The sequence below is a fragment of the Macaca mulatta genome, chromosome 13, assembly GCF_049350105.2.
Source record: "Macaca mulatta isolate MMU2019108-1 chromosome 13, T2T-MMU8v2.0, whole genome shotgun sequence".
NCBI lineage: Eukaryota > Metazoa > Chordata > Mammalia > Primates > Cercopithecidae > Macaca > Macaca mulatta.
In genome coordinates this window covers 22,006,570-22,028,642 of record NC_133418.1, presented here as the reverse complement: position 1 = coordinate 22,028,642, position 22,073 = coordinate 22,006,570, and the positions used below count along the sequence as shown (strand labels likewise).

The window sequence follows — 22,073 nt, the reverse complement described above, 5'->3', positions numbered from 1 at the left end:
CTACAGGCACCTGCCACCATGCCCGGCTAATTTTTTATGTTTTTAGTACAGACGGGGTTTCACTGTGTTAGCCAGGATGGTCTTGATCTCCTGACCTTGTGATCCGCCCGCCTCGGCCTCCCAAAGTGCTGGGATTACAGGTGTGAGCCACCGCGCCCAGCTTTTTTTTTTTTTTGAGACCAAGTCTCTCTCTGTCACCAGGCTGGAGTGCAGTGGCATGATCTCAGCTCACTGCAACCTCCGCCTCCCGGGTTCAAGTGATTCTCCTGCCTCAGCCTCCTGAGTAGCTGGGACTATAGGCGTGTGCCACCATACCTAGCTAATTTTTGTATTTTTAGTAGAGACGTGGTTTCACCATGTTGGCCAGGATGGTCTCCATCTCTTGACTTCGTGATCCACCCACCTCAGCATCCTAAAGTCCTGGGATTACAGGCGTGAGCCACCGTGCCCGGCCAGCTGTGTAATCATTAAGTGGAAGTTAAACTGGGTTTCACTGCTAAAAAATTACTGAACAGATCCAACATCTAGAGTTTGTTACAGCAAGAGGACACAATATAGCAAAAAGCAGTAAAGTAAGAATAAGCATCTCAGTCAAAGGCTATTCATGGCCAGATAGGCCAGGTGCCAGCTCCTTTGTCCTAGTTTCTGTAAGGAACATGGCAGGATGCACTTTCTCTGTTGGATCAAAAACCATTGATGTGTGCATGGAATACCTCGGAAACAGGGGCGTCCAAAATGGAGGCTCAGTTGGGGATTTTTATATTTTGCTGGTCATAGACATAGTCTTAAGGCATAACCAGCCTCAACAGCAGAACCGTGTGGCAGGGGATGGAGGGGTCTCACTGAGACCAGGTGCAAATCATTTATGTCATTGTTTTCAAAAAGCAAAGTTGATGCTAGTACAAGTTTCCCTGAAGCTCCTCAGACTGATGGATAAAAAGCAACATTATTAATCCGTATGCTTCATGCCCTTGGCCAGGGGTCATTGCCACGCAGGAATTTCAGAACAGTTCAAGCTAATTTCAGGCCTGCTGGAATTAACCCTCACAGTACAATAGCTTTTATAGTTGTTGCAAAGCGAAATGGTAGAAGTAAAACACGCCATTTAGCACAGTGAACACGATAGTGGATGAAGCATTTCCTTTTTTTTTTTTTTTTTTTTTTTTTTTTGAGATGGAGTCTCGCTCTGTCGCCCAGGCTGGACTGCAGTGGTGCAATCTCGGCTCACTGCAAGCTCCGCCTCCCGGGTTCACGCCATTCTCCTGCCTCAGCCTCCCGAGTAGCTGGGACTACAGGCGCCGGCCACTGCGCCCGGCTAATTTTTTCTATTTTTAGTGGAGACAGGGTTTCACCATGGTCTCGATCTCCTGACCTTGTGATCCGCCCGCCTCGGCCTTCCAAAGTGCTGGGATTACAGGCGTGAGCCACCGCGCCCGGCCGAAGCATTTCCTTTAGTGGTTTCTTGGAGTGTCTTTCAAGATCATCCATCCAATAGGCTGAAAAACTCACTGGAAGTAAAATCTCACTCTCATCCCATTGGAAATGGGGCAGCACCATTTAAAGATGCTCCTCATTGTGTTGAACAAGGTACAGAAGGCCAATTGTTGAGCTTTTATAATTAGTGGGTAACCCACTTAGCGTCCTGGAAGAGGCATGAGAAGTGTATTTAAGTGTTACAGTTTGTTAGAAAGATGAGCTAGGGTCAGGTGCGGTGGCTCACGCCTGTAATCCCAGCAGTTTGGGAGGCCAAGGCAGGCAGATCACGAGGTCAGGAGATGGAGACCATCCTAGCTAACACAGTGAAACCCCATCTCCACTAAAAATACCAAAAAAATTAGCCAGACCTGGTGGCACATGCCTGTATTCCCAGCTATTCAAGAAGCTGAGACAGGAGACTCGCTGGAACCTGGGAAGCGAAGGTTTCAGTGAGCTGAGATCACGCCACTGCACTCCAGCCTGGGCAACAGAGCGAGACTCCGTCTCAAAAAAAAAAAAAAAAAAAAAAAAAAAAGAAAGAAAAAGAAAAAAAGAAAAGAAAAATGAGCTAGTGGGCTAGGCATGGTGACTAATGCCTGTAATCCCAGCACTTTGGGAGGCCGAGGAGGGCTGATCACCTGAGCTCAGGAGTTAGAGACCGGCCTACCTAACATGGTGAAATCCTGTCTCTACCAAAAAAAAATAACAAAAATTAGCTGGGCGTGGTGATGCGTGCCTGTAGTTCCAGCTACTCAGGAGACTGAGGCAGGAGAATCACTTGAACCCGGGAGGTGAGGTTGCAGTGGGCTGAGATGGCGCCACTGCACTCCATCCTGGACCACAGAGCGAGACTGTATCTCAAACAAAAAAAAAAAAAAAGAAAAGAAAAGAAAAAATGAGATAGTGTATTTTCTCTGTGCTGAAAAGTACAATGGAAGTTGCCTTGTCTGGCACTTGTATCTGTTACAGAATTAGGAGTTCTGTTATGATACTTCCTTTAACATGCTCAATCACATACTAGGAGGCCGAGAACCCAGTTTTTTAAATTGTTGGGGTGTAATGATGGAGAAACTAGGACATTTCATTCTGTGTGCTGAACAACAGACTGGAAATACTAGTATGCAGCTTATGTAATTTGTTGGGGGGAGGTTGGGGAGGCAAAGTCAGGTTCTGTGTTTAAAAGGCTCAAATCACCACAGTCAACTGCATATGGGAAGCACAATTATTAGAGCATGTAGGGGTTGCATTGCGAGAGGTGAACAATAAAGTGGAAGGATCTGTGTCTAGCCCTTATAACTTTTGGAAACTTAAGATAGTATAGGTATGAAACTCCTTTTGCTATGCTGAACAATATCTATGATATGCAAATATCTAAACATTAGGGTTTACTAGGGCGCTGAAATGATGCTTAGAGGGGTCTCAAGTCAGCATAAAACCATACTGGAAATACAAAGTCTAGCACTTGAAGATTGGGGGAAGTGAGATGGTGGATGTAGCCGGGCACGGTGGCTCATGCCTATAATCCCAGCACTATGGGAGGCTGAGGCAGGCAGATGGCTTAAGCCCAGGAATTCGACACCAACCCAGCAACATGGTGAAACTCTGTCTCTACAAAAAATATAAAAATTAGCCAGGCATGGTGGTGCATACCTGTGGTCCCAGCTACTCAGGAGGCTGAGGTGGGAGGATCGCTTGAGCCCAGGAAGTCGAGGTTGCAGTGAGCCAAGATTGTGCCACTGTACTCCAGCCTGGGCAATAAAGCGAGACTCTGTCCTTAAAAAAAAAAAAAAAAAAAAAAAGAGAGAGAGAGAGAGAGATGGCTGCTGAGACGAGCTCGGTTGTGGAGACCCCAACTCAGCTGGGCTAGAGGAATTAGAGACACACACACAGAAATATAGGTTGTGGAGTGGGAAATCAGGGGTCTCACAGCCTTCAGAGTTGAGAGCCCTGAACAGTTTGACCCACATATTTACATATAGATTATAGATTAACTAAAAGTATTCCTTACGGGAAACAAAGGGATGGGTCGAAATAAAGGGATGGGTCTGGCTAGTTATCTGCAGCTTGAAGATGTGCTTAAGGAACAGATCGCTCATGCTATTGTTTGTGGTTTCAGTAGGTGATTTTCCGCCCTGGGTGGGCCAAGTGTTCCTTGCCCTCATTCCAGTAAAATGACAACCTTCCAGCATGGGTGTCAAGGCCATCACAAGCATGTCACAGTGTTTACGGCCAGTTTTGGGGCCAGTTTATGGCCAGATTTGGGGGCCCGCTCCCAACAGACGGCAGATGTAGAAGACTCCATTCAGCATGCTGAAGAACATACCAGAAGCACAGAGGTCTAGGTTTTGTAGTTTCTTGGGAAACTGCACTTATAATTTATTGGGAAACCACATAATGCTTGTAAGCAACTCCATTTAGCTTCTTCAGCAAAATACAGTAGTCTAAGTGCTTTGTCTTTGTAGTTTTAGAGGAATTGAGATGGCGCATACAAAAGGATTCCATTCTACTTGCCGAAACCATCCTGAAAATAAGTTTCTTCTTCTTGTAGTTTGTTGGAGGAATGGAGATGGTACATATAAGAGATTCCATTTGCTGCACAACACGCTGAAATTAGAGGTCTGGCTCTTGTAGTTTCCTGGGAAGGGCCGGTGATTTAGTGATCTGTCAGGTAGCAGACAACAGGAAATCAACTGATTTTATATATATATATATATTTTTTTCTTTTTCTTTTTCTTTTTTTTTTTTTGAGACAGAGTCTTGCTCTGCCCAGGCTGGAGTGCAGTGGCACAATCTCAGCTCACTGCAACCTCTGCCACCTCGGTTCAAGCGATACTCCTGCCTCAGTCTCCCGAGCAGCTGGGACTACAGGCACAAGCCACCATGTCCGGCTAATTTTTGTAGTTTTAACAGAGACGGGGTTTCACCATGTTGGCCAGGCTGGTCTCAAACTCCTAACCTCTGGTGATCTGCCCACCTTGGCCTCCCAAAGTGCTGGGATTACAGCCCGTCAGCCAACGCACTGAGCTCAATAATGATTTCTTTTTTCTTTTTTTTTGAGATGGAGTCTCACTCTGCCACCCAGGCTGGAGTGCAGTGGCATGATCTTGGTTCATTGCAACTTCTGCCTCCTGGGTTCAAGTGATTCTCCTGCCTCAGTTCCTCAAGTAGCTGGATTACAGGCGTTCACCACCATGCCCAGCTAATTTTTTTGTATTTTTTAGTAGAGACGTGGTTTCACCATGTTGGCTAGGCTGGTCTCGAACTTCTGACCTCAAGTGATCCGCCCGGCTTGGCCTCCCAAAGTGCTGGGATTACAGATGTGAACCACCGCACCCAGTCCAATAATAATTTTTGATTGTCTGTCTTGGGGCCTCTATTATCTCTTGGCATTCTTTATGGTATTTTTATTTGCTTGCCACTAGGAGCACAATTGTGTCAAAGAAAGAAAGGAGAAAAGGAAGCCAGGAAGGAAGGGAGGAAGGGGAAAAAATTTAAAAAAAAAATGTGGGTGCGTGTGTGTGTGCGCATGATGGAGCTGCTGTTAGACTGGTGAGTTTTTGAGTTCTGAATTTCCTTTGGACCTGTGCCTGAAGTTGTAGAACCTAAGCTTGTGGTTCTTTTTGTATGCAAAAATTAAAAATAAAAAGCCTTTTCCCTTCCTCACAAAAACAAGGTATAGTAATTAATCTTTTATAATAGCTTGTTTGTAACTCTTTCTGTTTCTCAACTTTGGGGATAGATGATAGGTCACAAACTTTTTTTATTATATGTGCCATCTAACGGTATCTAGTGTAGACACACAGATTTTATTTTTTTTTTGCGATGAAGTCTTGCTCTTGTCCCCCAGGCTGGAGTGCAAGGGCGCCGTCTTGGCTCACTGTAATCTCTGCCTCCCAGGTTCAAGCGATTCTCCTGCCTCAGCCTCCTGAGTAGCTGGGATTACAGGCGCCTGCCACCATGCCCAGCTAATTTTTTTTTTTTTTTGTATTTTTAGTAGAGACGGGGTTTCACCATGTTGGCCAGGCTTGTCTCGAACTCCTGACCTCAGGTGATCTACACGCCTCAGCCTCCCAAAGTGCTAGGATTACAGGCGTGAGCCACCGTGCCCAGCCAGGACACACAGATCTTTCTGATTCCTTTGATAAGGGGGGACAAATGTGTGCAAAGATTGAAGGAAATACTTTTAGCTGGTTTTATATATCGTGGAGAACAAAGATAAGACATTTTTAAGAGAGTTTTATTTGGTTTGGGTGACAACTGAATGTGAGTGAAGGAGCCAGAACACCCAAATGAAAGAGCAGGTAATGATTGCTTCTGACTGCTTCCGGGTCTCAGGACTTTTTTTTTTTTCTGAGACAGAGTCTCGCTCTGTCGCCCAGACTGGAGTGCAGTGGTGCGATCTCACTGCAAGCTCCGCCTCCCAGGTTCACACCATTCTCTTGCCTTGGCCTCCCGAGGCTGGGACTACAGGCGCCCACCACCTCACCCGGCTAATTTTTTGTATTTTAATTAGAGATGAGGTTTCACCATGTTAGCCAGGATGGTCTCGATCTCCTGACCTCGTCATCCGCCCACCTCGGCCTCCCAAAGTGCTGGGATTACAGGTATAAGCCACCGCGCCCGACCCCCTGCCCTTTTTTTTTTTTTTTTTTAACACCTGGTAATCAATTGATTAAAATAGTTGACGTAAGCATCTGTAATGGTGGCTTCTATCTCGACTCCTGGCTCAGTACTGATGGAAGTGACCTGCTTAACAATCTCAGAAGGACTGTGCAAGTCAATGAGTCGCTTGTGGATTCTCATCTGGAAACGATCCCATGTCTTAGAACCTTCACCACGAGGAGTTTTTCTTGTAGTGAGTCTCAAAATCTTGGTAGGCATTCGAACTGGTCCTTTCACTTCGAGGTACTTTTCTTTTGCGCCTCTGATCAAGTCAGCACACACCTTTTCCAGGGATTTTACGTTGTGGCCCATTAGAGTGATTGGAATTCGGTGAATTGCCACCTCTGGCTCCACAGGTGTTTTTCCAGTATCCTTAAGAGCCATGACTGCTGCGCGGCTTCCTGACTGACTTGTTCCTTGGTGGGAGTGAACAGCAGTGAGTCAGGAGCTAGAGTGTGTGGATGAGCGATCCACAGCACCTACAACCGCGTCTTCTTCAATGAGCTTTTTTTTTTTTTTTTTTTTTTTAAGTAGAGATGAGGTTTCATCATGTTGCCCAGGCTGGTCTTGAACTCCTGGACTCAAGCCATCCTCCCCTCTCAGCCTTCCAAGGTGTTTGCTGGGATTACAGGTGTGAGCCACCAGGCGTGTCTTAGGCCTTATGAAAAATGTAAAGAATCTGAGAACATGGCTTTCTCACTCTTTTCTCCCAAATTAGGGAGGTCCCCAAAATAGTCACATCAGTCTATTCAGGACGTGAGGGAAACTCCATGTGCCAACAATAAAGTCTTATTAAATCTTAAAACCTGTGCTCCTAACTGTCCTCCTGTTGCAGTGAGCTGAGATTGCCCCACTGTACTCCAGCCTGGGCAACACAGTGAGACTCTGTCTCAAAAAAAAAAAAAAAATCTGTCCTCCTTTCTACCAGGTTCTCATTGGATAAATTAAATTTGTAACCATGGGCCGGGCGTGGTGGCTCAAGCCTGTAATCCCAGCACTTTGGGAGGCCAAGATGGGTGGATCACGAGGTCAGGCGATCGAGACCATCCTGGCTAACATGGTGAAACCCCGTCTCTACTAAAAAAATACAAAAAACTAGCCGGGCGTGGTGGCAGGCGCCTGTAGTCCCAGCTACTCGGGAGGCTGAGGCAGGAGAATGGCATAAACCCGGGAGGCGGAGCTCGCAGTGAGCTGAGATCCAGCCACTGCACTCCAGCCTAGGCGACAGAGTGAGACTCCGTCTCAAAAAAAAAAAAAAAAGATTCGTAACCATGACTATGATACAATTTATTTATTTATTTATTTGTTTATTTATTTATTTTTTGAGACAGGGTCTCACTGTGTTGCTCAGGCTGGAGTGCAGTGACACAATTTCAGCTCACTGCAGTGCAACCTTGACCTCTCAAGCTCAGGTGATCCTCCCACCTCCGCTTCCCAAGTAGCTGAATCTATAAGCATGCACCACAATGCCTGGCTAATTTTTGTGTTTTTGTAGAGACAGGGTTTCACTGTGTTGCCTGGGCTGCTCTCAAACTCCTAGGTTCAAGCGATCTGTCTGCCTTGGCTTCCAAATTGCTAGGATTACAGGTGTGAGCCACCACACCGGGCCTAAATCTTAAGTATGACAGAACCTTTATTAAAGAGTAGGGCAATTTTTTTTTTTTTTGGGTTTCGAAAACTTTATCCTGGATAAGAGTCATTTGTCAATGTTGCAAATATTTTCTATGGCTTTTCTTTTTCTTTGTAGTGTTTTTGGCAATGTTAATTTTCATGAAGTCTAATTCATTAATCTTTTTCTCTTATAGTGTTCTTGTTTTAATTTTTAATTTTTGTGGGTACATAGTAGGTGTATATATTTCAGGGTACATGAGATCTCTTGATACAGGCATACAATGTGTAACAATCATGTCAGGGTAAACAGGGTAATACATCACCTCAACTGTTTATCCTTTGTGTTACAAACGATCCAATTATACTCATTTAGTTATTTTTAAATGTACAATTAAATTATTTTTTACTATAATCCCCGTTTGGATTGTGTTTTTGGTGTCTTACCTAAGAACTTAAAAAACCCCAGCTTTATTCAGATACCTTTCACACACCATACAATTCTCCCTTTTAAAGTGTACAATTCAGACCGGGTGCAGTGGCTCAAGCCTGTAATCCCAGCACTTTGGGAGGCCGAGACAGGCGGATCATGAGGTCAGGAGATCGAGACCATCCTGGCTAACACGGTGAAACCCCGTCTCTACTAAAAAATACAAAAAACTAGCCGGGTGAGGTGACGGGCGCCTGTAGTCCCAGCTACTCGGGAGGCTGAGGCAGGAGAATGGTGTAAACCTGGGAGGCGGAGCTTGCAGTGAGCTGAGATCTGGCCACTGCGCTCCAGGCTGGGCAACAGAGCCAGACTCCGTCTCAAAAAAAGAAAAAAAAAAAAGTGTGCAATTCAATAGATTTTGGTATATTCACAGAATCATGCAACCAGTACCATTAATTTTAGAACATTTTCATCATCCACAAAAGAAATTTTGTACCTGTTGGCAGTCACTCCCTATTCCACCCTCCCCTGCCCCACTTTCAGCCCCTGGCAACCACTAGTCTACTCTGTCTCTATGGATTTGCCCATAGTGGGTATTGTGTATAAATGAAATCATTCAACATGCGGCCTTTTGTGTCTGGCTTCTCTCATTTAGTATAATGTTTTTGAAGTTCATCCATGTTGGATCATGTATCAGTACTTAATTCCCTTCTAGGCCGGGTATGGTGGCTCACGCCTGTAATCCCAGCACTCTGGGAGGCCGAAGCCGGTGGATCACGAGGTCAGGAGATCGAGACCTCCTGGTTAACACAATGAAACCCTGTCTCTACTAAAAATACAAAAAATTAGCCAGGCGTGGTGGCGGGCGCCTGTAGTCCCAGCTACTTGGGAGGGTGAGGCAGAAGAATGGCATGAACCCAGCAGGCGGAGCTTGCAGTGAGCCGAGATTGCGCCACTGCACTCCAGCCTACGTGACAGAGTGAGACTCTGTCTCAAAAAAAAAAAAAAAAAAAGAAAAATTCCCTTCTATAGCTGAATAATATTTTGCTATATACATATACCCATATTACCATATTATTTTTACCCATTCATCAGTTAATGAGCATTGGGTTGTTTTAACTTCTTGGCTATCTTTGAATGATACAACTATGAACACTCACGTAAAAGTGCCTGTGTGAATGTATACGCAGTTCTCTTGGGTATATACCTAGGAGTGGAATTGGTGGATCATAGGGTGACTCTGTGATTAACTTTAAAAAAAAAAAGTTTTCAACCACATTTACTAGCTCACATAAATATTTAAAAACAAATCAATCTGTCTTCCCTTTCTGTTTCCTTGGCACAATTTATCACAGTTTTTTTTTTTTGAGACGGAGTCTCACTCTGAGATTGCAGTGGTGCAATCTCAGCTCACTGCAAGCTCCCCCTCCCAGGTTCACGCTATTCTCCTGCCTCAGCCTTGCGAGTAGCTGGGACTACAGGTGCCCGCCACCTCGCGCGGCTAGTTTTTTTGTAATTTTAGTAGAGACGAGTTTCACTGTGTTAGCCAGGATGGTCTCCATCTTCTGACCTCGTGATCCGCCTGCTTCGGCCTCCCAAAGTGCTGGGATTACAGATGTGAGCCACCGTGCCTGGCCCTTTTTTTTTTTTTTTTTAATCACAGTTCTTAACAAACTTCCGTGAATACCCAAAAAGGGAATATAAATTTGAGAATATGAAAAGAGGTTAATAAATAGCCAAATATGTCAACCACTGAAAGGACCACCTATTTTTTTTTTAAGATTAAGCCACTGATTTGCAACTTTTATTGAAATAAATGTCACTTATTAAAAACAAGGTTAATTTATAACTTGATCTCAACTTGTTTTTTAAATAGCAGTTAAATTTTTACATAAAAATTTGCAAAACTTCAACTACAGAACAAATAAAACATTCAGACACAAGTTTACACTTTAAAAATTCTATCAACTTCAACAAATAATGAATGAATGACTGTATGTTAATTTATATCAGTCCTGTGGTCAGAATACATTTTCCTTTTAAAACATTTTTCATACATCTCCTGTACGGCATGGATAGCTTCTAGTGGGAATTAGTATATAGTCTCTTCTTGATGAAGACAACACTAGGCAGATGTTGCCTGATGTCTGGATAATGCTGAATGTGACAAAACCAGTGAGACACATTAAGATATTTCTCCTTTTCTTGAACTGTCAGGTCAACTAACTATAAAGCGATGAAGTCCATAGTAGATATCTGCAAAAGTGAAGTTATATCCTGTAAGGTAGACTTTATCTTCAAGATATGAAATAAGATCCTTCAACAGGGCGTGGGCCAGGCGCTGTGGTTCACGCCTGTAATCCCAGCACTTTGGGAGGCTGAGGCGGGCGGATCATGAGGTCAGGAGATCGAGACCATCCTGGCTAACACGGTGAAACCCCGTCTCTAATAACAAACACAAAAAAATTAGCTAGGCGTGGTGGCGGGCACCTGTAGTCCCAGCTACTTGGGAGGCTGAGGCAGGAGAATGGCATGAACCCAGGAGGCGGAGCTTGCAGTGAGCAGAGATCACACCACTGCACTCCAGCCTGGGCAATAGGGCGACACTCCGTCTCAAAAAAAAACCCAAAAAACAAAGAACAAAAAACAAAACAGTGTGTGGATATCGTTTTTACTGGAGTGACCCTGTATTGTAACCATTGCTGAATGATTGCTTTTTCTTCTGCAGTACTCCCCAGGAAATATTCTTTGTTAGCTTGCTTGACTAGATGAACTGCTATAGTAGTCAATCCCGTTAGACTTGGACCATTGTTTGTTTGAAAAACCGGAATCTGTCACACGCCCTGAGCCCTTTATTTATTATTCCCCTAATTCAGTTCCAGGAACTTCTCCAGTAGTGACAACTTGGCGGCCGCCGCCATCTTCTGGCAGAGAAGAGCCAGCGTTAAATACAGAGACCAGCGTTTAACTTTTTGAGAACCTGTCAAACTGTTTTACCAAGTGGCTGCACCATTTTACATTCCCATCAATTATGTACAAGGGGTCAAATAACTCTAAATCTTCATCAACACTTGTTATTGTCTCTCTTTTTGATGATAGCTATCCTACTGGGTGATAAGTGGTTTTGGCTTTTATTTCTCTAATGACTAATGATGTTGGTCATCTTTTATTGTCCTTTTTGGCCACTTGTATATTTTTGGGAAAATGTATATTCAAATCCTCTGCCCATTTTTAGATTGGGTTGTCTTTTTATGTTGAGTTGTAAGACTTCTTCACATATTTTGTATAATAGACTCTTATCAGATTATTTGCAAATCTTTTCTCCCATTCTGTGAGTTCTTTTCACTTCCTTGACAATACCTTTGAAGCACAAAATTTAAAACTTTTCTCCAATTTATTAATTATTTTCCTAGGTTCCTTGTGCTTTAGGTACCATATTTAAGACATCATTGCCTAATCCAAGGCTATGAAGATTTACATCTATGTTTTCTTGTAAGTGTATAGCTTTACTCTTTATTTTTTTTTTGAAACGAAGTCTCGCTCTTGTCCCCCAGGCTGGAGTGCAATGGCATGATCTCAATTCACTGCAACCGCCGCCTCCTGGGTTCAAGTGATTCTCCTGCCTCAGCCTCCTGAGTAGCTGGGATTACAGGTGCCTGTCAGCACGCTTGGCTATTTTTTTTTTTTTTTGTATTTTTAGTAGAGATGACATTTCACCATGTTGGTCAGGCTGGTCTTGAACTCCTGACTTCAGGTGATCCACTTGCCTTGGCCTCCCAAAGTGCTGAGATTACAGGCGTGAGCCACCGCGCCCAGCAGCTTTACTCTCATATTTGGGTCTTCGATGCACTTTAATTGTTGTATATGGTGTGTAGTGCAAATCAAGATTCATTTTTGCCTTATGAATATCCAAATATTGCAACACTAAGTGTTGAAAAGATGCTTCCCTCCTTTATTGGCTTTTGCAAGTTTGTAAAACAACAACAAGAAAATCACTGGCCTCACTCTGTAACTGAGGGCTGCACATACAGTCTTCCTTCCAAAGAGTACGGTATGGAAAGTGGGGAAATGTAACATCACAGTAGTGAAATCTGACAAACACTATCTCAGGTGATCAAGGCTGACATCAGCAGCAATAAGTGATGCTGTTGATAAGTACCTTTGATATGATGTGATGAAAATGACACTTTATCTCTATGATCTTCCTTCCCCAAATCCATATCCCCAGGCTAATCATGAAGAAACATCAGACGAATTCCAGTTAAGGGATATTCTACAACTAATGCAGTGGCTTACACCTAGAGTCTCATCTACTTGGGGGGTTGAAGCAGGAGGACTGCTTGAGCACAGGAGTTCAAGGCTACAGTGAGCTGTGTTTGTGCCAATGCACTCTAGCCTAGGCAACACAGCAAGACTCTTAAAAAAAATTGAACAAAGTATGAATTTTAATTAGTCATGTGTTGATATTTCATTAATTTTAACAAATGCACTATACTAATGTAAAACACTAATAATAGGGAAACTGGATGTAGAAACTGGGTATAGGGTATGTGGGAAATTTTGGAACTATCTGAAATTTTTCTGTAAATCTAAACTTAAAAAATTTTTTTTTTAAAAAATATTGGCTGGGCCCAGTGGCTCACGCCTGTAATCCTAGCACTTTGGGAGGATGAAGCGGGAGGATCACGAGGACAGGAGATTGAGCCCAGCCTGGCCAACGTGGTGAAACCCAGTCTCTACTAAAAATACAAAAATTAGCTGGACGTGGTAGCGGGCGCCTGTAATCCCAGCTTCTCAGAGGGCTGACGCAGGAGAATCGCTTGAACCCGGGAGGCGGAGGTTGCAGTGAGCCGAGATCGCGCCACGGCACTCCAGCCTGGGTGACAGAGCGAGCCTCCGTCTCAAGAAAAACACACACACAAAAGCTTAAAATATCAATTAGGTATATTTGTATTTATTTAACTGTTTCACGAATCTTTGTTTCTATCCTTTCTCCTATAACCCATTCTTTTGGTTTTTTTTGGAGACAAGGTTTTGCTCTGTTGCCCGGGCTGGAGTGCAGTAGCGCGATCACAGTTCACTGTGGCCTCAAACTCCCGGCTCAAGTGATCCTCCAGACTCCCAAGCAGCTGAGACTACAGGTGCGCACCACGACGCCAGGCTAATTTTTAAAGTTTTTCTTTTGTGCAGACAGAGTCTTGCTATATTGCCCAGGCTGGTTTCAAACTCTTGGGCTCCAGCAATCCTCTAGCCTCGCCTCCCAAAGTGCTGGGATTACAGGCGCGAGTGGTCGCTGGGGTTCTTAACTTGGGTCTTTGAATTGCCTCAAGAAGTGTCTCTGAATCTGGGAATTGCAAGCAACATTTCTGTGAGGACCTTCACACCGTTCATCGACTATTCGAAGAACAGCATGGACCGAAAAAGGCATAGAGCACTGCACGTAGAGAAAATCAGCAACCCCTGCTCCCCGCCATCAACCTAGAGGTGCCTACCTCCACGTGGGGTCAGGAGGCGGAAGCGAAACCAGACAGAAAAAACCTTTAGATCTTTGAGGCAGTTCAGGTCCCCAGTGACATGAGCTAAAGAGAACTTGGACGCCAGGAGGATCTCATCACTGTACGGACTCTAGCAGACAGAATCCAGCTTCGGGGTTCAGATCAATCGCACGGAGGAAAGAGCCCGCAAGTTCTACCCTGTCGCGGTCTTCCCGCAACAGCGCAGGCGCTAGGACTGCTAGGACGCCGCGCGCCTACCGCGATGCCCCGCCCTGGCGAGAGGCAGGACGGGAAAGTCAAGATGGACGCGTCCATTTGAACGTCTCGCATGCCTTCCTGCCATTAGCACTGGCGCCCGGTGCTGTTGCCCATTCTTCCTCCGGAATAGGGGAGGGAGAGGGAATGAGAAGCTGCCGCGGTCGAGGAGTCACTGTGACGGACCCCGCCGCTGCCCTAGGGCCTCCTCGGCCCCTGCGCCTCCGGGGAGCAGCCGGGGCTCGCCGCGCCTGACGCGTCCCGAGTTATACAGGTGCGGGCCCTGTACCGCAGCACTTGGTGGTCTGTCGCGCGCCGCGTGACTCTTGCATCCGCCCCGAGGCCTATCCTCCCCTCGTGGCCGTAGGTCTGGGAACCCGGGGGACTGGGAACCCGAGGGAGGGCGCTGAGCTTGCCCCGGGGCTGAGGGGGCTCCTTCCAGCTCATTGGTTGCCAACGTCTTTTATGAGCTGCGCGCAGCATATCCATGTGCAGCCTCAGCTTCTAGATTGGCCCCCAGTCCCTCTGAGCTGATTTTCTGAGGCCCGAGCTCTTAGCCTGTTTTCACTGTCCTCCAGAACGGCTGGCGAAGCTCTTCCTTTTTTGTGGAGACTGGAGACTTAAGCTCCCGTTAGTGTGCATTTGGGACTCTTTTTTTTTTTTTTTTGGCAGGGTAGTGTTTGTCTGTAGGAATCATTGCTGATACTGTTATTTATAGCATATGAATTTAATAGTATTTTTATGTATAGCTGTTTATGTTGCCCCTAATAAGTAAAAACATGTCTAGAAGTTTGGGGTACTGTAAAAGTATTAAATATGTGGCTTTAATAGGTACAAAATGATAAATAATTCTTAAATCATTCTGTGATTTTCTCTCAGTTATAAGAAAATAACATTATAAAATTGCAGAACTAAAGTTTCATAAAGTCAAAAGTTTGTTGATGTTGGTTGTCCTGTTGAATAAAATATAGGAAGACCAGCTCAATTTTGTTGTTTTCTTTTAAGTTTTTTTTTTTTTTTGAAACAGAGTCTTGTTCTGTCGCCCAGGCTGGAGTGCAGCGGTGTGATCTCGGCTCACTGTAACCTCTGGCTCCCGTGTTCAAGCAATTCTCTGCTTCAGCCTCCCGAGTAGCTGGGATTACAGGTGCCCACCACTACGTCTGGCTAATTTTCGTATTTTTAGTAGAGATGGGGTTTCACCATCTTGGCCAGGCTGATCTTGAACTCCTGACCTCGTGATCCTCCCGCCTCGGCCTCCCAAAGTGCTGGGATTTACCGGCATGAGCCACCGCGCCCGGCCCCTTGTAAGTTTTATAAGGCACTTTTTGGTTGTGTTCCAAGTTCACGTGTTCCCAGTACTCATTTATTTCTAGCAGAAAGAAAAACAAAACTTGTATCATGTTTTGTGACATAATTATATCAAGAATAACTTTTTTTTTTTTTTTTGAGACAGAGTCTCGCTCTGTCGCCCAGGCTGGAGTGCAGTGGCTGGATCTTAGCTCACTGGAAGCTCCGCCTCCCGGATTCACGCCATTCTCCTGCCTCAGCCTCCCGAGTAGCTGGGACTACAGGCGCCCGCCACCACGCCCGGCTAGTTTTTTGTATTTTTTAGTAGAGACGGGGTTTCACCGTGTTAGCCAGGATGGTCTTGATCTGCTGACCTCGTGATCCACCCGTCTCGGCCTCCCAAAGTGCTGGGATTACAGGCTTGAGCCACCGCTCCCGGCAACTTTTTTTTTTCCGAGAAGGATTTTCGCTCTTGTCCCCCAGGCTGGAGTGCAATGGCGCCATCTCGGCGCACTGCAACCTCTGCCTCCCAGGTTCAAGCGATTCTCTTGCCTCAGCCTCCCAAGTAGCCGGGATTACAGGCGCCCACCACCATGCCTGAGTAATTTTTTTTTTTTTTTTTGTATTTTTAGTAGAGTCGGGGTTTCACCACGTTGGCCAGGCTTGTCTCGAACTCCTGACCTCAGGTGATCCGCCTGCCTTGGCCTCCCAAAGTGCTGGGATTACAGGCATGAGCCATGGTGCCCAGCCAAGAATAACATTTAATTCACAGTAAAAATAACTTGTGGCTTCGGAGGAGCTGCAAAAGAACTACATAGGCTTTGGGTGGTTTGTGTAACCATATAGGTCTCTTGCCCTATAAGCAGCAAGTCAATACACGGGAACAACGGGGATTGCAGCAGATAAAGTGTTTTACTTGCAGGGCCACTGAACTGGGAGACAGGAAACTTCAAGTCAGCCTCCCCAAAGAGTTTTTTTTTTTTTTTTTTCTGAGACAGAGTCTTGTTCTGTCACCCAGGCTGGAGTTGGAGTGCAGTGGTGTGATCTTGGCTCACTGCAAGCTCTGCTTCCCGGGTTCATGCCATTCTCCTGCCTCAGCCTCCCCAGTAACTGGGACTACCGGCGCCTGCCACCGCGCCTGGCTAATTTTTTGTATTTTTAGTAGAGACGGGGTTTCACCGTGTTAGCCAGGATGGTCTTGATCTCCTGACCTCGTGATCTGCCCGCCTCGGCCTCCCACAGTGCTGGGATTACAGGTGTGAGCCACTGTGTCTGGCCCCCAGTCTCGAGGTTTTAAAGAGTTTGGAGGGTAGTGGGCTAAGGTATTGATTGGTCAGAGAATGAAGGATGAAGTCATAGGACAGAGAGATAAATCACATTCTCATGCTAATGTGGTTCCTTGATGGGGTCTTAAGACCAGCTTTTATCAGCTCAAAAGTCTTAGGCTCCTAACGTTAAAAATACTATCTATAGGAACGTGGTATATATAAGCAGGTACAGGAAAGTGGGTCAAAGGGTAGTCTAATTATGCTTATCTGTACTTTTGTCTAAAGCCTGACTTCTTCCTAACCTTGTGATGAAGGCTTTAACAGTTTATCCACGTTTTTTTAAGTAATAAACTGTACTGTAATCGATTAATAATTAGATTAATTAGATATAATTAATTAAAACCTAGTACCCTTAAATCTACAAGCATAACTGTTCCATGGCTAGAGTTATTCATGCCTCAGTTCTTTGGGTTTTGACCAATAATTAAAATTGATTGTAGTTATATATTTAGGTGGGATTGGGGGTATCACAGCTACTTACGACATTTGATAACTTATGTCTTTTGTAGATTGGTCACCTGAAAGCAGTTCAACCTCTGATGAATTAGAGTAATATGTGATTTTTTATTGTTTTATTCCAACATGACAGTGATCCCTTAGATGTACTTTTCAGATGAGGTTCTGGCATCTAACCAGAAATGACCTTAAATGTTGAGAAGCCATGTAGTTATGGGACTATAGAATACAACTTGTCTAAATACTTCACATATAAAGTATGGAAAAATTAGCATATAGTAGTAGGAAACATGGGATAGGTGGTGCGGGACATAATTACTTGTCGCATCTCAGTGGTTTCCTATAGTGGTAACTGTCAGTCTGTGACTAAAATGTGATAATTGCAGTTGTCTGAAAGAATCAGATCTAAAACACCCTTTTATGTTACGACCACTTATGTACTTACCAATCTGATATAATTACTTGACACCCTTGTAAGGATTAGTGACTTACGTGTTTATGGTATTTTTATTCTAGTTTTGAGTCTGGAAGCTGACCAGAATGTGTTTGAATTCATACAGAAATAATGTTGATATTTGGAACCCATGTCGAACTTCTATGAAGAAAGGGCAACGATGATTGCAGCCAGGGATTTGCAGGAATTTGTTCCTTTTGGTCGAGACCACTGCAAGCACCACCCTAATGCTTTGAACCTTCAACTTCGCCAGCTGCAGCCAGCCTCTGAATTATGGTCTTCTGATGGTGCTGCTGGCTTGGTGGGATCCCTTCAGGAGGTTACAATCCACGAGAAACAGAAGGTTCCATTGAGTTTCCCATTGCGTTTTTGAAATGTAGAGTGATATAATCTACTTGTAATTTAAGGCTACTGAGAGGCAACTGAGAAATCAGTGTGATGCCACTTCTAGGGTAGAGTTAAGGTGTGGTAATTTCAATAAATGTTGAAAATAATGACTTTATTATATTGTCATAGCAACTTATTTAGATACTCTCTATAACTTGTGATTTTATAATGTGAGTCAGGTTCAGTAGTATGATTGTCCATTTTAAACCTTTTTCTTTTCTCTTCGTATGTGGGGACCAGATTTCATGTTATTTAATGATTAAATGGTAGAGATTAGAAATAGTCCGTGCTGCAGAAGATTTACATGTTTCTAAAGGAGAGAAGAAATGCTACAAAAGTAGGTAGAGTAATCTTTTTTTTTTTTTTTCTTTTCTGAGACGGAGTTTCACTCTTGTTGCCCAGGCTGGAGTGCGATGGCACAATCTCAGCTCACCGCAACCTCTGCCTCCTGAGTTCAAGCGATTCTCCTGCCTCAGCCTCCCGAGTAGCTGAGATTACAGGCATGCGCCATCATGCCCAGCTGCTTTTGTATTTTTTTAGTAGAGGTGGGATTTCTCCATGTTGGTCAGGCTGGTCTCAAACTCCAGACCTCAGGTGATCCGCCCCCCTCGGCCTCCCAAAGTGCTGGGATTACAGGCGTGAGCCACCGCGCCCGGCTGAGGAATGAGTAGTAAGTAGGGGAATGAGATGTAAGTGTGTGTCAGAAAATGTATCCTTCCTGCCTTATTCCATTTTCATATCCCTTTGGGATACTAAAATCTCAGGAAGGGAAAGCCTATGTAGTTAAAAATGGAAACTTCTTCTTATCCATTCATTTTGGTGGGTGGGACAAAGGAAAAGAAGGTAAATATATATGTGGCTGCAAAGCAGGAAGTCTGCCTTGTTCATAAATTTGCCGAGTGATTCCCATGTACACCTCACTGTCCTTTATCTGCCCTACCTCATGTACTTAATATGTCCTTTTAGTCTCCCAAACATGTGATTTGACTTTTGGAACGGTAGAGAAGGTGTACTTTTTGTTCATTTTTGTTTTTGGCAGAGTAATGCAGAGGAATAATATAAAACATTCAATATAGAGAATTATTGAGTAAATTCTTCATGAAATTCTGTAATGTAACGCCTATATCCACATCCTCTGTTAAACAGTATACGAAACTTTCTAGTTGTGCTTACTCCATGAGCAAATAAATTTTGTTCCAGATTTTTGAAAACCAGACTGCTTGAATATGTTTTACATGTGTTAATTTTTAAGGAAAGCTGGCAGTTAAGGAAAGGAGTGAGTGAAATTGGAGAAGACGTGGACTATGATGAGGAACTCTATGTTGCCGGAAATATGGTGATATGGAGCAAAGGAAGTAAAAGCCAGGCATTGGCAGTTTATAAAGCGTTTACAGTTGACAGTCCTGTTCAGCAGGTGAGTTGATTTGAATTTTAGCATTTGATTCACTATTTAATGCAATTTAACAAAATTTTTGTTTTAAAATTTAACAGAAATGGTAAAACCAGCATAATGTTCTCAACAGCTGGATGTACATTGTAACATGACATAATGTAATGTGAAGATAATGGCAGGAAAAAAAAAATTTAATTTTATATATCATTACTTTTTTTACACTCTCCTTTGTCACTTTAATGATAATCTTTAAACACTCTGTCCTTAAGTAATTCACTTTGTTATTGCCAGCAAAAACTTATAAAACATTAAGGGTACAGAAATATTTTAACACATGATTACTATAATTGATTGCAAAGATTTGAATAAATAAAAATTGTGGGGTTCATAATGATAGAGAGAAAGGAAAAAATCTGCTTTGCAACCATTGCAGTTGGCTACTATAACTGTTCTGAAAGTTGATAATGAAAGGGAGAGAATTAAGCGTTTGCCATATTTTTTCAGGAAGACATGCAGTTCATCTCCATTTGATGAAGGAAAACACTTACAGAAGAATGCTAGCTAATAAATGTAAAAGGAATTGTAGAATTAGAAAATCACCATTTTGTAACCTCCAGTGCAATAATTGATTCAAACAAGGATTGTAAATGGATACTACCATCCATTTACAAGAATATTACCATGGCACCAACATACCACCCTGTGGATTACTTGGTAAATGTGAAGGAACAAATGTACCTCTACTTTGGAGTTATTTGTCAGTCTCCACCTCAATCAAGTGATTGAGTTTAGCATAATTAATAGTGACATGAAGGGATATTATGTGCTTCTAGCTGTAATGCGGAATGAAGTACATGATGTCATCCGCTAAGTTTTCTTCCCCAAAATATGAATATTTAGACCTAACTTCCTGTTTAAGGAAATATAGGCACTAGAGGATTATATTTTAAAATATCATGAGATAAGGAAATAGATGAGATAGGAATGGCTAAAGCTTGATTATTATTTATTTATTTATTTTTTGAGATGGAGTCTTGCTCTGTTGCCAGGCTGAAGTGCAGTGGCGCTATCTCGGCTCACTGCAAGCTCCGCCTCCCGGGTTCACGCCATTCTCCTGCCTCGCCCTCCCGAGTAGCTGGGACTACAGGTGCCTGCCACCACGCCCGGCTAATTTTGTTTTTGTGTTTTTAGTAGAGCTGGGGTTTCACTGTGTTAGCCATGATGGTCTCGATCTCCTGACCTCGTGATGTACCCACCTTGGCCTCTCAAAGTGCTGGGATTACAGGCGTGAGCCACCGTGCCCTGCCAAGCTTGATAATTATTAAAACTGGCTGATGGTGATTCATTGTCCTGTTCTGTTTACTTTGTATATATTTGGAATTTTCCACTCTAGAAAGTTTATAGTCTACATTTCGGTTTCTTTTAAAAAGTCACGGAGAAAGAGAAAAAAGTGGGGACTGTTCTACATTGAAAGAGACTAAAGAGACATCACCAAATGCCGTATTTTTTGAACCTTGTTAAATGAACTTTGATTGAGTCCTGGTTTTAGAAAACTAGCTAAAAAGATATTTTTGGGGAAAATTTGGGAAGGTTGAAAATTACTGGCCAGTAGCTGATGTTAGAGAAGTGTTATTTTTTCTTAGGGATGATGGTTTTATGGTTTTATAGGAGAACATCTTTATTTTTAGAAAAGGCATGGTGAAGTATTTAGGGGTGAAATGTCATGATGTGTGTGCAATTTGTTTTTAGACAGTCAGCATTCCCGTTCCAAAAATCCCATATGTACACAAATGCACACACATAAACAAATATGGCAAAATTTTCATGACTGTTGGATTTAGGTGAAATATGTTTGCTGCATTATTTCAACTTTTCTTTTTTTTTTTTTTTTTTTTTTGAGACAGAGTCTCGCTCTGTCGCCCAGGCTAGAGTGCAGTGGACGGATCTCAGCTCACTGCAAGCTCTGCCTCCCGGGTTCACGCCATTCTCCTGCCTCAGCCTCCCGAGTAGCTGGGACTACAGGCGCCCGCCACCTCGCCCGGCTAGATTTTTGTATTTTTTTAGTAGAGACGGGGTTTCACCGTGTTAGCCAGGATGGTCTCGATCTCTTGACCTCGTGATCCGCCCGTCTTGGCCTCCCAAAGTGCTGGGATTACAGGCTTGAGCCACCGCGCCCGGCCTATTTCAACTTTTCTTACTGAAATTTTTATAACAAAAAGTTGGAGGAAAAACTAATGCATTTATAGTAGTTGAATTAGGATTGACAAGAGGTTTTGGAAACTTAACTAATGTTAAGTTTCATTTTTGTAAATACTGAAATCTTTGTATCTGGACACTGCTTCCTTCCACTCCTCCCACCTGCCATTAACTATTTCCTGATGAGCATTGTGTTCTAACTGTTTATTGGAAAGGATAAACTGAATCATTATTCCAACATTTGAGGGCGTATGTAAAAGCATTTGTCTCCTGGAGTGTTGAAGCCAGTGATCTTTTTGATGGTAATTTTTTTCCCGTATAATTCATATAGTTAGTATAGAAGTGAAAAGTGCATTTGATGATATCCAAGTAGTTCTTTGCTTCTATATTTTCATCTTAATTTCTCCAAGAACAGTTGCCTATTTACTAGATTCTATGGAAGTACAGTTAGATGTATTATCTTCTTTATCTTAAGATCACTTGTAAGTGTAATTGTAAGATTTGGAATTTCAGTCTTGTTATTTAATTTTCTTGCTAATATGGAGAAAGGTAATTTTCTATTTTGTCTGTGAAATAATACCAGGTATATGTGACTCAGATTTTATCTATTCATTGTTTTACTTATCCTGCAAGTATTTTTTTTTTT

General features: G+C 43.3%; 1 protein-coding gene and 2 pseudogenes across 6 annotated transcripts in view; 1 reads left to right on the top strand and 2 right to left on the bottom strand.

The window, feature by feature from the left end:
• Positions 1-6,016: 6,016 nt before the first annotated feature.
• LOC106993130 (small ribosomal subunit protein uS10 pseudogene) lies at positions 6,017-6,637 on the bottom strand (annotated as a pseudogene).
• Positions 6,638-10,135: 3,498 nt separating this feature from the next.
• On the bottom strand, positions 10,136-11,241 carry LOC100427830 (eukaryotic translation elongation factor 1 epsilon-1-like; annotated as a pseudogene).
• Positions 11,242-13,950: 2,709 nt separating this feature from the next.
• The window catches only part of ANAPC1 (anaphase promoting complex subunit 1), a 119,679-nt gene continuing 111,556 nt past the window's right edge, over positions 13,951-22,073 (top strand). For 4 of the 6 annotated variants that reach the window (XM_077959001.1, XM_077958999.1, XM_028832303.2 and 1 more), the window contains exons 1-3: positions 13,951-14,200; positions 17,558-17,794; positions 19,091-19,252. Coding sequence is in view for 4 of the 6 variants with exons in the window: in XM_028832303.2 (XP_028688136.1) it covers positions 17,582-17,794; positions 19,091-19,252 (375 nt within the window). In the remaining 2 variants the exon portion in view is untranslated. Of the gene's footprint in view, positions 14,201-14,953; positions 15,231-17,557; positions 17,795-19,090; positions 19,253-22,073 lie in introns of all 6 variants that reach the window. The other 2 variants (XM_077958998.1, XM_077958997.1) reach the window with 1 other exon arrangement.